This window comes from Moschus berezovskii, chromosome 1 (genome assembly GCF_049115385.1).
Source record: "Moschus berezovskii isolate FMDL1 chromosome 1, NW_MosBer_1.0, whole genome shotgun sequence".
Lineage (NCBI taxonomy): Eukaryota > Metazoa > Chordata > Mammalia > Artiodactyla > Moschidae > Moschus > Moschus berezovskii.
This window is the reverse complement of record NC_142460.1, coordinates 77,985,425-78,001,416: the sequence shown is the minus strand read 5'-3', so window position 1 is coordinate 78,001,416 and position 15,992 is coordinate 77,985,425. Positions and strand designations below refer to the sequence as shown.

At 42.0% G+C, this 15,992-nt stretch overlaps 1 protein-coding gene across 3 annotated transcripts in view; it reads right to left on the bottom strand.

Annotated features, from left to right (window-relative positions):
• Positions 1–2,846: 2,846 nt before the first annotated feature.
• The window catches only part of TMPRSS7 (transmembrane serine protease 7), a 52,098-nt gene continuing 38,952 nt past the window's right edge, over positions 2,847–15,992 (bottom strand). For all 3 annotated transcript variants that reach the window (XM_055418364.2, XM_088840378.1, XM_088840403.1), the window contains 6 exons: positions 14,704–14,814; positions 13,690–13,806; positions 12,522–12,693; positions 10,081–10,349; positions 5,501–5,637; positions 2,847–3,017 (listed from right to left, as the gene is read on the bottom strand). In XM_055418364.2, the coding sequence (XP_055274339.2) occupies positions 2,847–3,017; positions 5,501–5,637; positions 10,081–10,349; positions 12,522–12,693; positions 13,690–13,806; positions 14,704–14,814 (977 nt within the window). The remainder of the gene's footprint in view (positions 3,018–5,500; positions 5,638–10,080; positions 10,350–12,521; positions 12,694–13,689; positions 13,807–14,703; positions 14,815–15,992) is intronic.

Below are 15,992 nucleotides of genomic sequence, written 5' to 3'. Positions count from 1 at the left end.
CGTAATACTTGTTCTTCTTTATTCATCTCTTGTAAGAGCAAGTAATTTCCCAAATGGTTATCATATAAAACAAAAAGTAACACTGTTAAAGTGAAATCAGTAAAGAATCTCATTAGCTTCAAATAGATTTATGCCTTTTCAAAACACCACAATTTGTACCCATATATTGTCAGATGGCAAGCAGTACTATGCTGCACATCAGCAGTTGGGTCAGCCATGCAGAATAATCAAGCAGAACACAACTGAGAAATAGTTGGTTGGCTTGTAGAGTTTCATTTTGTAGTTATCGAGACATTGTGAAGGAGACCAGGAGTCCCTACAAATTCTCCCCAGTAGTTTGACACATGGAAATGCTACAGTCTTTGTTTTTGGAGACCATTCCCCACTACTAAATAAACCAATCTTGGAATTTGCCTCTACTCACACTTTTGCAAGAATGAAGTAGATATTTCCACACTGTTCAGGTTATAAAGGCATCTTGGCATGAAATAGCCAAGTAAGTTGGGCTGGTGTTTCTCAACCTTTCCTCCATCTCTGCACTGATGAGGAACATGGTACACGCACGTTAGCACCAGTTAGTGCTTAGAATCGGAGAAGGCAATGGCACCCCACTCCAGCACTCTTGCCTGGAAAATCCCATGGGCGGAGGAGCCTGGTAGGCTGCAGTCCATGGGGTCACGAAGAGTTGGACACGACGGAGCGACTTCACTTTCACTTTTCACTTTCATGCATTGGAGCAGGAAATGGCAACCCACTCCAGTGTTCTTGCCTAGAGAATCCCAGGGACGGGGGAGCCTGGTGGGCTGCCGTCTATGGGGTCTCACAGAGTCAGACATGACTGAAGTGACTTAGCTGCAGCAGCAGCAGTGCTTAGAGTGGTATCAAGAATGTGTGGTTTGAAAACTCCCTGTGATGAATCTGAAAGATCATGCCAGCCATCCTTCATTTCCTAACTGAGATCATAAACTTATATAAAGCTGTGAAATATTCTGTTGAATAACAAAGTTCCTTAGAAATGGTCATAAATAAAAAGTACAATTTACCATGTACCTAGGTCACAGCATTACACGGCCAAACAAACCTTGGTTTTAAGAACTGTCAGCCTAATTTGCTCTTCTCTGCAGTGGATTCAGTAGCTAAGTCCCCATTTGTGGATTAAGTGGTGACTTGGCCCTCTGAATTGTACTATGCCACAGCCAGATAATGAATCCAGAAAGATCTATTCAGAGGATATCATTAAAATGGATATTTTTAAATGGATATCAGAATTGGTATTTCTGAAGGAAATAGTCTTTTAGTAAATCAAAATATGTTTTGCAAACTGGAAAATATTCACTATCTCAGGGAAATCATATTCAGAGTTCAGTCTTACTATCTGATCCTGGTTATGACACCTTTTGCTCTCTCTTCTTCTGCTGTTACATTAAGATTTTCTGAAGTCCTATGAAAACCAGTCCCACTATTTTGAGCCCTACCAAAAAATAGCATTGCTATTACTTTTTGACTTAGTCCCAGGGAAAAAAAGAATATCATTCTTCTTTCTGCTGTTTTTATCTATTTGGTGATATTGTTAAGTCTGGCCTCTTTTAATGAAAAGTTTATTCTGAGATAAAGTGTGAAACACAGTTCAGTTCAGTTCAGTTCAGTCACTCAGTCATGTCCGACTCTTTGCGACCCCATGAACCACAGCACGCCAGGCCTCCCTGTCCATCACCAACTCCCAGAGTTCACTCAAACTCATGTCCATCGAGTCGGTGATGCCATCCAGCTATCTCATTCTCTGTCATCCCCTTCTCCTCCCGCCCCCAATCCCTCCCAGCATCAGAGCCTTTTCCAGTGAGTCATATCTTCGTAGAGGTGGCCAAAGTATTGGAGTTTCAGCTTTAGCATCAGTCCTTCCAATGAACACCCAGGATTGATCTCCTTTAGAATGGACTGGTTGGATCTCCTTGATCAGGACAAAATAAATCAATAACTGTGATGGACTGAGCATGTACTATAGATTTACAACTATGCTAGATATTATAAGGCTCTGAAAATAAAAGAAAATCTTAGCCATTTGAGTTTTATAAAAGGATCAGAAGTTAGATGATTTCTGAAAAATTTCCCTTTCAAAACAATCATCCCAAAACTCTTTTGTCTTTCAGTTGTTGGCCAGCCTTGCCACAATTTTTTTTAAATCCCATGTAAATGTTTTCAATCCTCCTACCACAATGCTTCATTCTATCATTTTAATGAAAAGTACTAATTGTTAGTTTTGTTAGCTGTTTGATGGTTTTTCTGTACACAATACTACCGTGTTATTACTGAAAAAATGTCCCCATGATATGGTTTGACCAAATATTGGAAAATAACAATATAGGTATTTCCTCTGTCAGTAACAGAGTTTGCCGTTATTTGCATTTGTGAAGGAGTCATTTTTATACATTCCATCAGAGCACCAAAGATCAGGTGTGGTTTTTTTATGGCACTTTTTTCAATAAATCATATTTACCTAGATCTTTGTAAATATCTGCCCTTGAAGAGGAACATAAATTAAGGTGCGGATTCCTGAACATCTCACTGACTTATCTTATTTTAGAGGCTTGGTTCATGATATTACTTTAGTTTTCTTCCATTCCTGAATCAAGGGCCCTTTGATCCTTAAGAATGAATACAGCTGTATCCTAGACGCAATTTTTCTTGAAATAAAATACATATTAATCTTTCTATCTTTCAATAAATACCAAATGTATGCAATCTGAAATTTCCAGAAGAAAAAATTATCTCACTTTATTGACAATTACTGAATTCCTTTTTAAAATAATCTATCACATAAAACACAGTCAAAAATCAAACTTGCACAATTACAAAAGAGAAGGGACGTATTTATGAATCCAGGGAACAAAGTTTGACACCCTTGTGTAAACACCAGGAAAGTTTGGTCTTCCACATCCATGACCCCAGCTAACAATGCCAGTCAAAATCCATTTTCCATCACTCTTTCTTCGACAGGATAAAGGTCCACCTGAATCTCCCTATAGAAGAAGATAACTTTAAGTAAAAAGCACTTTTGTCCCATGGTTGTCAATTTTGTTATTAAAGTGCCTAATGAATTGTGTTCAAACTCCCAGGCTGACAGGGTTCTTAGCTAATTCCTATGCAGTTTGGGGAAGTATCAATAAATAATGTGAAACTTCTAATGTCATTTTAGAATTATTTTTCCTGTAATCAAAAAGGTGCATTCATCATAAGAAACTTGATTTTTTAGACCAGGAGTAACACTTGAAGATTCTTGCAAAGGAATCAACTTTCACATACCTCCAAACAAACAGCAAACCTCAATAATAAAAATAGTAGCGGTAGTAATAGTAATAATAATAGCTAAAATTTATTTAGTGCTGGGATGTGCTAAGCAGTATTTTGGGTCATTGAATCTTCATAATAACCTTTTGCCTCTTCATGGATCATAGCCTTGTCATGGTGAAGGGGCTTGCATAAATCAATGAACCTATGAGCCATGCTGTGCAGGGCCACCCAAGATGGCCAGTTCATAGTGGAGAGTTCTGACAAAACGTGGTCCACTGGAAGAGGGAATGGCAGATCACGCCAATATTGCTGCCATGAAAACGCCATGGACAGTCTGAAAGCATGAAAAGATATGACACCAGAGGAGCCCCCCAGCTTGGAAAGTGTTCAGTATACTACAAGGGAGGGGTCAAGAAGACGCACACGACTGAGCGACCTTCACCTTCATTTAGTGGTAGGAAGTGCCAAGCACTGCTCGCACTGCTCTGGGTCATTTAATCTTCACAATAACCTTTTGAGACACGGTTATCTTGGAGGATTAGTTGACTTCTACCTCTGTGCCATGCAACTTCAGTGTTGGCTCATGGCCATGAGGAAAAACGGAAAGGAGACCCTCTTTAGTTGGCAAGGTCCAAACACACAACCCCAAGGATCACTGGCTGATGGTTGTTACAAAGAAATCACTCTCACTTGAGAGCCCTTTCTGGTATCTTAATTCCAAAAACAAAGGCTGAAATAATTCAATGTTTAAACAGAATTTCTACAGTGTTCATTATTTCAAGTATAATACCTAAAATTTTATTTTCAGCTAAAGGTGTTTGTGAGTGTTTAGTCATGTTTGACTCTTTGCAACCTCATGGACTGTAGTCCACCGACTCTTCTGACCCTGGGATTCTCCAGGCAAGAACACTGGAAGTGGGTAGCCATTCCTATCTCTAGGGGATCTTTCCGATCCAGGGATCAAACTTGGGTCTACCTGCATTTCAAGCTGATTCTTTACCATCTGAGCCACCAGGGAAGCCCTAAAGCTGCCTACTCAGAGGCAAAGTTAAAAAAAGCATTCCAGATTTGTCCTTGGATGGCACCCCCACAATTCTAAACCTGATTAGGTAAATTCTAAATAGTAGAGAGACTGGAATCTTTTTATTTTAACTGTTGGCACACCAACTCTCTGAAGCCTCATTTAACCTCTAAACCCTGGTAGCTATGGAGAACAGGACTATATAACCAACTACCTGCAGGTAGCACCCAAAATATAGTAGCTTTCAGAGCTAAGAGTTGAAAACCCAGCTCAACGAGCTGACTTAGTCTCTCTGTGCCCCAGTTTCCTCTTCTATAAAATGTGGATGAAAGAATAATTTGAATGAATTTGTGTAAAGATCCTAGCTCAGTTCTTGCCACAATAGAGGAAAAAGTGATTTTTATAATGAGATGAGTTTCGTAGCACAGTGTCTAAGGCTGTAGAAAGATGAGGGAATAGCTCCTCTGCCTGCATGTGCGCTCGGTCGTGTCTGACTCTTCGTAACCCCAGGAACTATAGCCCACCAGGCTCCCCTGTCCGTGGGATTCTCCAGGCAACAATACTGGAGTAGGTTGCCATGCCGCCCTCAAAGGGATGTTCCTGACCCAGGGATCGAACCCGAGTCTCCTGCACTGGCTCATCCTCTAAAACATCTGCTCAGTTTTTGGTAATCATATAGGTATCTGCATAGATTGGAATCTGAGACTCATAGAAATATCCCCTCGAAGGTGACCTTCAACTTCACCACTGTCAGGAGGCCTCCAGTCACCTTTCCCATGCCTCTTTTCTTTCCCCCAGCCTGTGTGTCAAAGGAGTAAGTGAATAAAATACTTGTTATTTTAGAAGGTACATATAGCCACTGCTAGGGAAATGGGTAGCGATCCTAAAATACCGTGTGTGTGCATCTTGCTATGTTTTTTAGTTTCTGGTTATAAGACAATCATGGCAGAATGATAAATGCTGACCCCATTCTCTAATTGTTGGAGAAAAATACATGGGACTAGAAAATGAGTTTTACAGATCCAATTAGTATTTCATCACCTTTCCCTCATCTCAGACAATTGGATTATAATTAGTATCTGAATTAAGGCAGTCACCTGCCCGAGTTATTGCCAGTATGGTGTAGATTAAACATGAAAGCATCCATGGAAAGTACAACATGTTAGACAAAGAAAACATAAGATGACTTACTCTGCAAGCATCTTTCTTGCCTGACATGACACCCGCACAGAGCATCCTCGAGGTGATGATGCCATAGGTGGAAACACAGAGGGTTTGGTCAATGAGCTCTACCTCTGCTTGCTGCAAAACGAGGGAGCCTTTATGGTCTGGAAAATACACAGAAGTAGAAATCAAGGCAATGATTACATTTACTTTATTAGACAATTTATTCATTTTTCTCCTTTTACTCTATAACAGTTTTTTTAAGGTAAATTCTATTATGATCCTCATTTTTTCAAATGAAGACATGGAGGCTTAGGAGGATAAAGGACCTATCTAATGGCGCACAAATAGCAAAAAAAATAGAGCAGGATTCAGACCCAAGATCTGACTCGACCATCTGAGCCATATGATGGTGCCAAGGTCAGACTCGACCATCTGAGCCATGGTGCCATGGTCCTTCTCCACATACCTCCTGCCTTCAAGACTATGAGTCAGCAACAGCTGTTACCAACACTCCCTGATCAAGAGGGCCCCTTAAGTGGAACATGATAACTGACATCTGGGAGTATCCTGCTGCTGCTGCTGCTGCTAAGTCACTTCAGTCGTGTCCGACTCTGTGTGACCCCATAGACGGAAGCCCACCAGGCTCCCCCGTCCCTGGGATTCTCCAGGCAAGAACACTGGAGTGGGTTGCCATTTCCTTCTCCAATGTGTGAAAGCGAAAAGTGGAAGTGAAGTCGCTCAGTCGCGTCCGACCCTCAGCGACCCCACGGACTGCAGCCTACCAGGCTCCTTCATCCATGGGACTCTCTAGGCAAGAGTACTGGAGTGGCTTGCCATTGCCTTCTCTGGGGAGTATCCTCAGTTCAGTTCAGTTCAGTTCAGTCGTTCAGTCGTGTCCGACTCTCCGCGACCCCATGAATCACAGCACGCCAGGCCTCCCTGTCCATCACCAACTCCCGGAGTACACTCAAACTCATGTCCACAGAGTCGGTGATGCCATCCAGCCATCTCATTCTCCGTCGTCCCCTTCTCCTCCCGCCCCCAACCTTTCCCAGCATCAGAGTCTTTTCCAGTGAGTCAACTCGTCGCATGAGGTGGCCAAAGTATTGCAGTTTCAGCTTTAGCATCAGTCCCTCCAATGAACATCCAGGATTGATCTCCTTTAGAATGGACTGGTTGGATCTCCTCGCAGTATAAGGGACTCTCAAGAGTCTTCTCCAACACCACAGTTCAAAAGCATCGATTCTTCGGCGATCAGCCTTCTTCACAGTCCAACTCTCACAACCATACATGACCACGGGAAAAACCATTGCCTTGACTAGACGGACCTTGGTTGGCAAAGTAATGTCTCTGCTTTTTAATATACTATCAAGGTTGGTCATAACTTTCCTTCCAAGGAGCAAGCGTCTTTTAATTTCATGGCTGCAATCAGCATCTACAGTGATTTTGGAGCCCAAAAAAACAAAGTCTGACACTGTTTCCACTGTTTTTCCATCTATTTCCCATGAAGTGATGGGACCAGATGCCATGATCTTTGTTTTCTGAATGTTGAGCTTCAAACCAACCTTTTCACTCTCCTCTTTCACTTTCATCAAGAGGCTTTTGAGTTCCTCTTCCCTTTCTGCCATAAGGGTAGTGTCATCTGCATATCTGAGGTTATTGATATTTCTCCCAGCAATCTTGACTCCAGCTTGTGCTTCTTCCAGCCCAGCGTTCCTCAGGATGTACTCTGCATATAAGTTAAATAAGCAAGGTGACAATATACAACCTTGACGTACACCTTTTCCTATTTGGAACCAGTCTGTTGTTCCATGTCCAGTTCTAACTGTTGCTTCCTGACCTGCATACAGGTTTCTCAAGAGGCAGGTCAGGTGGTCTGGGATTCCCATCTCTTTCAGAATGTTCCACAGTTTATTGTGATCCACACAGTCAAAGGCTTTGGCATAGTCAATGAAGCAGAAATAGATGTTTTTCTGAAACTCTCTTGCTTTCTCCATGATCCAGCGGATGTTGGCAATTTGATCTCTGGTGCCTCTGCCTTTTCTAAAACCTGCTTGAACATCTGGGAGTTCACGGTTTACATATTGCTGAAGCCTGGCTTGGAGAATTTTGAGTATCCTAGGAACCATAAAAACATAACAGTTTGGATACAGCCCTTTCACTTCCTTTTTAACCCATATGGCAAAGATAATTCATTGACGCACTCATGCTTGTAAAGAAAATACCCATCAGCAGTGCCAGGCTGCCCAGGCTCCCGGAAAGGTGTGGGAGTGACCTGCACCTGCTCAAAGCTACACAGCAGCTACAGTGGTGGTCACGTCCACCTCTGGGGTTGGGGAACACAGCAGCGTTGTGCAAAGTTTTGCACTTTACATGAATGTTAAAAATGTTCTTTGTGTGTGGTAAATATTTACTAATACTATCAGAAACATTAAAGTCAGCAGAATTATTTAAAAAAAAAAAAGAAAAGAAAATGCCCCATGATAAAGTGGTTGAAGAAACTCTTTCCTCTTATGATATACGATGATGTAATGAAAGCCCTGAGCACAGTCCTGATGGTTTACAGGTATTCGAGCAGTGATCTGCCTTCTCCCAGAAGGCCCAGTTCAGTTCAGTTCAGTTCAGTCGCTCAGTTGTGTCCAACTCTTTGTGACCCCGTGAATCGCAGCATGCCAGGCCTCCCTGTCCATCACCAACTCCCAGAGTTTACCCAAACTCATGTCCATTGAGTTGGTGATGCCATCCAGCCATCTCATCCTCTGTCATCCCCTTCGCCTCCTGCCCCCAGTCCCTCCCAGCATCAGGGTTTTTTCCAATGAGTCAACTCTTCGCATGAGATGTCCAAAGTCTTGGAGTTTCAGCTTTAGCATCAGTCCTTCCAATGAACACCCAGGACTGATCTCCTTTAGGATAGACTGGTTGGATCATCTTGCAGTCCAAGGGACTCTCAAGAGTCTTCTCCAACACCACAGTTCAAAAGCATCAATTCTGTATACTGTATCACTGTATAGCAAAGTGATACAGTCATATATATATATGAATTAACAAAAGCAGTTCCCGTCTTTTGATGGGGAGTTCGTGGTTTATAATATAAATGGCATTATTTTGAGAGATGGATAACTTAGGTAAGGCATTGGGTTTTTTTTTCTTTTTGCAGCTTGAGGCAGTTGTAAAATAACTTAATGTAGCTTTTCGCAACTGTGTATTCTATAGTATTTTTTTCATTTGGTGATATTTTAACTGTTAATGTTTATGGCATTGTGCTCTGTACTATTTATTAAATTTTATAAATAAAAAAAAAGAAGACTAGATAGGTTGCCATTGCCAATAAGTAGTAGGAGGTATGGACTTTTGTGAGAGACAACAGTTGACATGATTGTAGATGGTCAACATTTGTTAATGCCATTTCAACATTAGGAGTATGTAGTCATTAAAAAAAATAGTGTGGTTTACAATCTTCTTTAGTTCTAAGAAGACTTGGTTTTGCAAAAACGAAAAACAAAAGCATCAATTCTTTGGCGCTCAGCTTTCTTCACAGTCCAACTCTCACATCCATACATGACCACTAGAAAAACCATAGCCTTGACTAGATGGACCTTTGTTGGCAAAGTAATGTCTCTGCTTTATAATATACTATCTAGGTTGGTCATAACTTTCCTTCCAAGAAGGCACAGACAGGTGGTGAATTTCATGAGTTCAATAACTAAATGTAGGGAGTTAGTACTGGAGAAGTTGCCCATAGTGAATCTTTAGAGTGTGTCAAAGCAAGGCCAAGATACGGTTCAAGATTTAAAGATAATGTACCTGTTCTAAGCACTTAGAAATGACTATAAAAGAATCCAAGATAAAGACTAGGAGATCAAGGGAAAGCATCAGCTCTCACCTCTGGGGAGATGTTCACAAAGTTTTGGATTATTCTCTTTACTGTGTATTTAGAATCCTAAACCATAAAAACCTTGGCAGGGAAGATGTAAAGACTTTCCTGCCATACAATCTGACCTTTGTGCCTATGATAAAGATGCCCCCTCTGGGCGGGGGAATTGTAAAATGGCATTCTCTCTTGGTGGACCATTCCTAGGCTAATGTGACCACTCCCCAGGCCTGAATCTGCAGTCTGGGGAACTGAGGACAATCTGGGTCTCAGCCTTCACTCTCATCCACTTGGCCAGTTGCCCTCGTGAAGGACATACTTGCATAATCCTCCAGACAATTGCCTACGAGTTGACATAGTAAATTGTGTATGAGAAACCTTCTCTTTTTTATGAAAATGAGTCATTTTTTTTGGATGAAAGGGAACCTAAAAATATGGAGGAAATGTTCTTCTATAGCAGAATACATAGCAAACTCCTCTGAGATTGAAAAGGGCCTGTACTATCCTGTCCTGCCTTGCTCATAGACCTTCCCTTAAGAAGTGGTTCTCACTTCTTTGGGGGACAAGGGGAGAGCATCATAAAACCGGAATTATAATACTCTCCTCCAGTCTATCAGAGTTGTTAGAAGGCTCAGATGAGATTATATACAAAAACCCTCTCCATGAACCCCAAAGCACCACATCAACACGAGTTACTCTGATCTGGAGTTTGAAGGGTGATTGACACACACACCTGCTTCGTGCCTGCGCCCCCAGCCGGTCACCCAGCACTTCTCTCCACTGCGCACTTTCTGGCCAGCAGGAGGAATGCATATTGGCTGAATGAGCTGCTTCAGGGTCTCAGGCCAGGCGACACTGAGCTGTAGCAAGGCAATATCATAGTCAAAGGTCTGGCTGTTATAGTATTCATGGACCACAATTCTTCTCACCGGGGAGACGAACTTGGCATTCCCCTGCACATACATGCCAAGGTGTGCAGTCCACGGTGTGGGATCAGACAGCCTGGTATAAAAGGAATGAAGCAAGAAGTCAGAACCATATATGGTTTGGAAAGAGCACTCCACAGAGAGAGGGGGGCTGCGGGAAGGGAGGTCTGACTTTCACTCCCTATTGTAGTAACTGACTCTGCCTCTGAGCCTCCCTTGTCTCCTTAGTAAAACCAAAGATGAAGTAAGGTAGAGGAGAGCTGGCAGATGAGAGCTGGGTTCCAGAACATTTCCTCAGTGAATCCTAAGGACATGCGGGAAATTTTCTTGCCATCGGTATATCAGGAACCACCCACAAGTCAAGATTGTTAGTGACTGGAATTTATTTGGTACCTTCTCCCTATTCATGATGACAGTGGTATTTGACAGAGACAGACAGGGCCAGTAAGACAGTGATCTGGGGATCCTTTTACCAAATTCAAATGATACCAAGACAGATTAGAAATCAACGTCTTCCAAGCAGGAATTTAAGGAAATTTCTTTTTGTAAACTACCAGAAGCCTTAAAGATTGCTGCTCTAACTGCTCAAGCTTGACTATTCACAGGGCCCTAATCCCTATAAACCACACCCCCCCACCCCCCACCCCCACCCCCCGTCAGTGGACTGGCATGAAATCATGAGGGCTTTGTAATCTTCATCTGGGGTTTCTTATCTCCACCAGCACAGCAGCCTTGCTCTGGTGGGGTGAAGAGAATGTGGACGCTTTAGAAGAAAAATAAGGACAGATCTCAAAGTGCTTGGCCCCTAATCTCACATGCAGTACAGGGACCCAGGGGAGTATTAAGGGTCATATATTACATAAAAGACTAGTGATGGAACAGAAGCATAGCCATTTCAGTCATTAACATGAATCCTGTAATTTCCAGGAGAAACACTCTAATTGTATAAATTCACTGAAATACTTCTAACAATTCTAAGTGAGAAATAATTAATATATTTTTGTATCTACGATTCAACTGGTTCCAAATAAGGCTACATTTTAAATGAAGTTGTTGTCTAAGCTTTCCTTTCACCCTCAGCGGGGAGAATGTCTGGCCCATGATAATCCCATTGGTAAGGGCAGACAGAGGCCTCCCAACAATTACCCTAAAGGACTTGTTTGTGATCCTTCTCTGTGATATTGTGATTTATAATAAAAAATATACATTTGGTCATCCTTCCTGTCCTGGCACAGAACTCCTAAAACTCGTAGAATTTTCCTAAGTGATGAGAGGGACCAAAGTGTCTTTTGTTATGTTACTGAGGTTACTTTGGGACTGCAATTAAGGCTGAAGGGGCTAGAGGTTGAATTTGTGTCCAGTGACCAATGATTCAATGAATCGTGCCTGTGTCAGGAAGCCTCCAGAAAAGCCCAAAAGGTTTGGAGAGCTTCCAGGTTGGTAGATAGTGAAGATTGGGAGTGAAACTGTTCTTGAATGGAAAGCTACACTTTCTCATACATCACCCTATGTATGTCTTCCATCAGGCTGTTCCCAAATTGTATCTTGCTATAATAAACTGGCAAGCCAGCAAGTAAAATGTTTCCCTGAGTTCTGTGAGCTGCTGTAGCAAATTAGTAAAATTCAAGGAGGGGGTCACTGGAATCTACTCTCTATAGCCAGTCAGTCAAAAGAGCAGGTGATAACCTGGACTTTCTACTGGCATCTGAATTGGGGGCAAGGGAGTAGATTTGTTAGAGTGAGCCCCTAAAGTGCTTAATCTGTCTATCTGGGTAGACAAAGTCAGAACTGAGTTGAATTACAGGACACCTAGCTGGTGTAAGACAATTGCTCGGGGGTGTGGGAACCCTCCCCACCACCACACTGGAAACTGGATACGGAATCGCTGCCTTCATACCCTGAATAGGGATCTCCATACTCCAGTCATCCTTCAGTGCTGTGCTCCACATCTTCCTACACTCCACAGTCTTCACACATTCCCATAGAATTCCTTCCAATTTGAAAGCGCGATCTTGTTTTCTCAGCCCAGTAAAAGCCTATTCATTCCTGATATACTTTTGTGACCTTCCCTTTAAGTCAGTAATGCTTAAAAAGACTATTCGGCATACAATTGGTGTCACAGAAACAAAACTAAATTAAGAACGACCAACTGAATTGATGGAATGGATCCAAATGCGAGCTTCTTCCCGCAATGTCAGAGCAGCTACGTGGTCTAGGTCACTTCAGAGTAAGAACTGAGATGCTCTACCTGCTTCCATGGAAACAGTGGGCGGCAGAGAGGAGCCACTCCCTGGAGATGACTGAGGCGCCACAGTAGGCAGATCCAACGAAGTGGAGGCTGACTTGCCACGGCCAGCTCCCCTCCTGGGTGTCAGTGCCCCCGATGATGCGGTGGAGGGTGGGGGAACTGCTGCTGCAGCCTTTAGGAGAGGAGGGATCCCGTGAGTTAAAGGCAGACTTGGAAGAAAAACCAAGCATTCGGTCAAATTTTGAGATGGGTTGGGAAGTAACTAAGCAGGTAAGCAACTGGAAATCCCCTGCTTCTCTAGAGAGGCAATACGTGGGTCTGTCTGAAACCAGCACCAACAAACCACTACCTCCCTCTTGAAAACAGGCCTTGATGCAGAGTCTCTGTACAGTAATACACATGTGGGGAGGAAGGGATCTATTAGTAACAGCTGTACCGATAAAAACAGCAGCTGTGGAGTTCAGGTTGTTAGGTAGAGAAGAAAGATTAGTCCCCAAAGCAACCGAATTGAGAGTGTCCTTGAAATTGTGTTGATTTGGGAGAGAATTTGTAAGTCCAAAACAAATGAAAACCTAGTTAGGAAAAACTAGGTATCAAAGCAATTATTTTCCAGTGTAAATAGTATTGAGAAGGATATATAATTAATATGTCGGCACATGGCCAATTAGAGATCACGGGGTTAATAATAACACATGGCAGATTATAGTTCTCAGGTTATAGCTAAAGAAAGAACCAGCTGTTGACATTGATCACAACATAAGGCATAATTAATAAAATCGTCCATAGTATTCCAGTACCTATTTATTTTCTCATAGGTTTTTTTTTTTTTAAGAGCTTATGCCTTGATTAGGGTTATTAGAAAGTGGGAGTTCTCTATGTAAACACCTAGTGCATGAATACTTATTATCAAGAAAGAAGGTAGAACATAAAGAATAAGTAATTTTTAATTATTTCTTATTCTTAAGAATTAAGAAAGAGTTAAAAGAATTCACTCTAGAATTTTTAATTCTAGGAAACCATTTCAGATTCAGTTCACCAATATCTACTATTCTTCCCTGGCCTGTGGCAACTTCTGCCAGGGGAATTACACCAAGGAGGAAATGAAAATGAAAAACAGGTCGACTGAGGGAGAAATGCAAAAGATCAGAAGGAACGTGTTTCTTCTCACTACAGCCTTCTTCATCGGTTCCATCCGGACAATCCACGTTGCCATCACATTTTGCATTTTGTTTCCTAATGCAAACATCATTCCCACACTTAAAAGTTCTGTTGTTGCATGGAATACCTAAAAATGAACAAAAGAAGAGACTGATTTGAGTGAATGACACTGAGCTCTGTCCACCAAGGATGGCTGAGCCACAGGGTCAATATTTGCTGCACATGGCAGAGGGAACTGAAGCAACCCCACAGTGTCCTGTCCCTGCATCTCAGCAGAGCCACTGAAAGGCAAGCAGGCACTAGTTGAGAGTCAATCCAACAGCCTCTCCTTTCTTCCACAGTAGGGGAGATGCCAAGCAGTTGGCTGTATCAGTGGCTTAATGACCTTTTTGCCATTACTTTGTCTTGTTCTCCAAGACAATTTTAAAGCAAAAATCATAGTCCTTTTATACCATTGGGGGAGGGGGGCAGAATGGACAGATTTTGTCAATATACAGCACATTTGTTCACAACTCTGGCTGTGTGTGTTTTTGTAGGGGCTAAATAGACTATACGCAATCACGGTATCTGGCACATCCCTCTATATCAGATCCACAGTATACTTTAGTCAAGAGCAACATTAAAATTATGTCAGCAAGGAAAATCTTCCAGTATTCTCTCTCTCTCTTTCCCTCTCTCTCTCTCCACACACTCGCGCAGACTCCACCCCAATTAGTGAACAACTCATCCATTTTATCCAGGAGGATTCCTGGGACCTGAGACTTTCAGTGGGGAAACTAGTACAAGTCGATTGCCCTGGCTCAACAGAGATATTTTGATTTTGGCTTAGAAGAGTGTGCTAGGCGTATACACCCATGGCTGATTCATGTGAATGTATGGCAGAAACCACCACGATATTGTAAAGTAATTAGCCTCCAATTAAAGTAAATAATGTTAAATAAATAATAAAATGGGAAAGTTGAAAGAAAAAAAAAAAGAAGAGTGTGCTACGGAGACCAGCAGAGTGCAGGGCACTCCTGCTCACTGTGAGTGCAGTTCTGCTCATCCTGGCCGTCCTCACAGTCCTGGAAGCCGTCACAGATCAGAGGGCTGTGTTGCCTGAAGGAGCTGGCATTGCAGGCAGGTTTAAGAGGCACTGGAAGGAGAACAGGCAGAAGCTGGTGAGCCTGAGACGTCAGCGGGACCCCTGAGGACCAGCAGTGCCCCTGGAAACACGCAAGTGGTTAAGATGACTTAAATGAAACAAAATGTGTGTTTGCTCAAAACTGACGGCTCCAAGAGGAAAAGTAGATGTTTAATCTTTGGTGTAATTCTTTGTACTTTGAGTTTGTCAGATCTGACTTTTGCTATGCATAAATATATTACATTTTGGAGGTTTATTTAATTATAATTAAACGTATCATAAGATTTTAAGGAAAATAAAAAGCATAAGCTGTTAGCTAAATTGAACTTGTTTACCTTCCTAAACAAGATGGAACGTCATGAGACTGCGGATTTTGTCTTACTCATCTCTGTACTTCAAGTGCCTGATCAAGTAGTTGTTGTTTAGTTGCTAAGTTGTGTCTGACATTTTTGTGACCCCAAGGACTGTAGCCCACCAGGTTCCTCTGTCCATGGGGTTTCCCAGGCAAGAACACTGGAGTGGGTCTCCATTTCTTTATCCAGGGGATCTTCCTGACCCAGGGATTGATCTCCTGCATTGGCAGGCGGGTGCTTTACCCCTGAGTCACCAGGGAAGCCCGGTCAAATAGTAGGTGCTCACTAAAAGTTTATTGAATAGATTAACGAGTGTGAGATCTTAAAAAACAACAGACCTGTAGTCTCTTGGTAAGGAAAACTCTCTTTAAAATTATTTGACCCTGGAGACATTCATTTCCTGAATTAGGAAATACCAGTATAAATCTATTATAATTTTTCTTCTTTGAAATACTTTCAGGAATTTCCTTTAAACCAGTGACAGATACAACATATTGGTGAGTACTCTTAGAAGGTATAATTTCTTAGACATTTCTGTTTTTCTGAGAAGTCATTACTTGTGTTATCTACTCGTTTTTTCAGAGGTACATCTTGAGGGGAGCAGAAAGGAGGACATTGCTGCCCTGAAATAGTTCATTTATCTACTCTCAGAGTACCTGGTAACCTAGTCAACTCCTAGAGAACAGCTCACAACATGGCATGATGAGAAATGATGATTACTAAAACACGGATCTTGTTACAAAGTAATAATAATCACTTTCACTTGGAGCATCAAAGGATAAATTAATAGGAAATAATAACATAAAAAACAAAAGCAACCTCAATCCCTATATAATA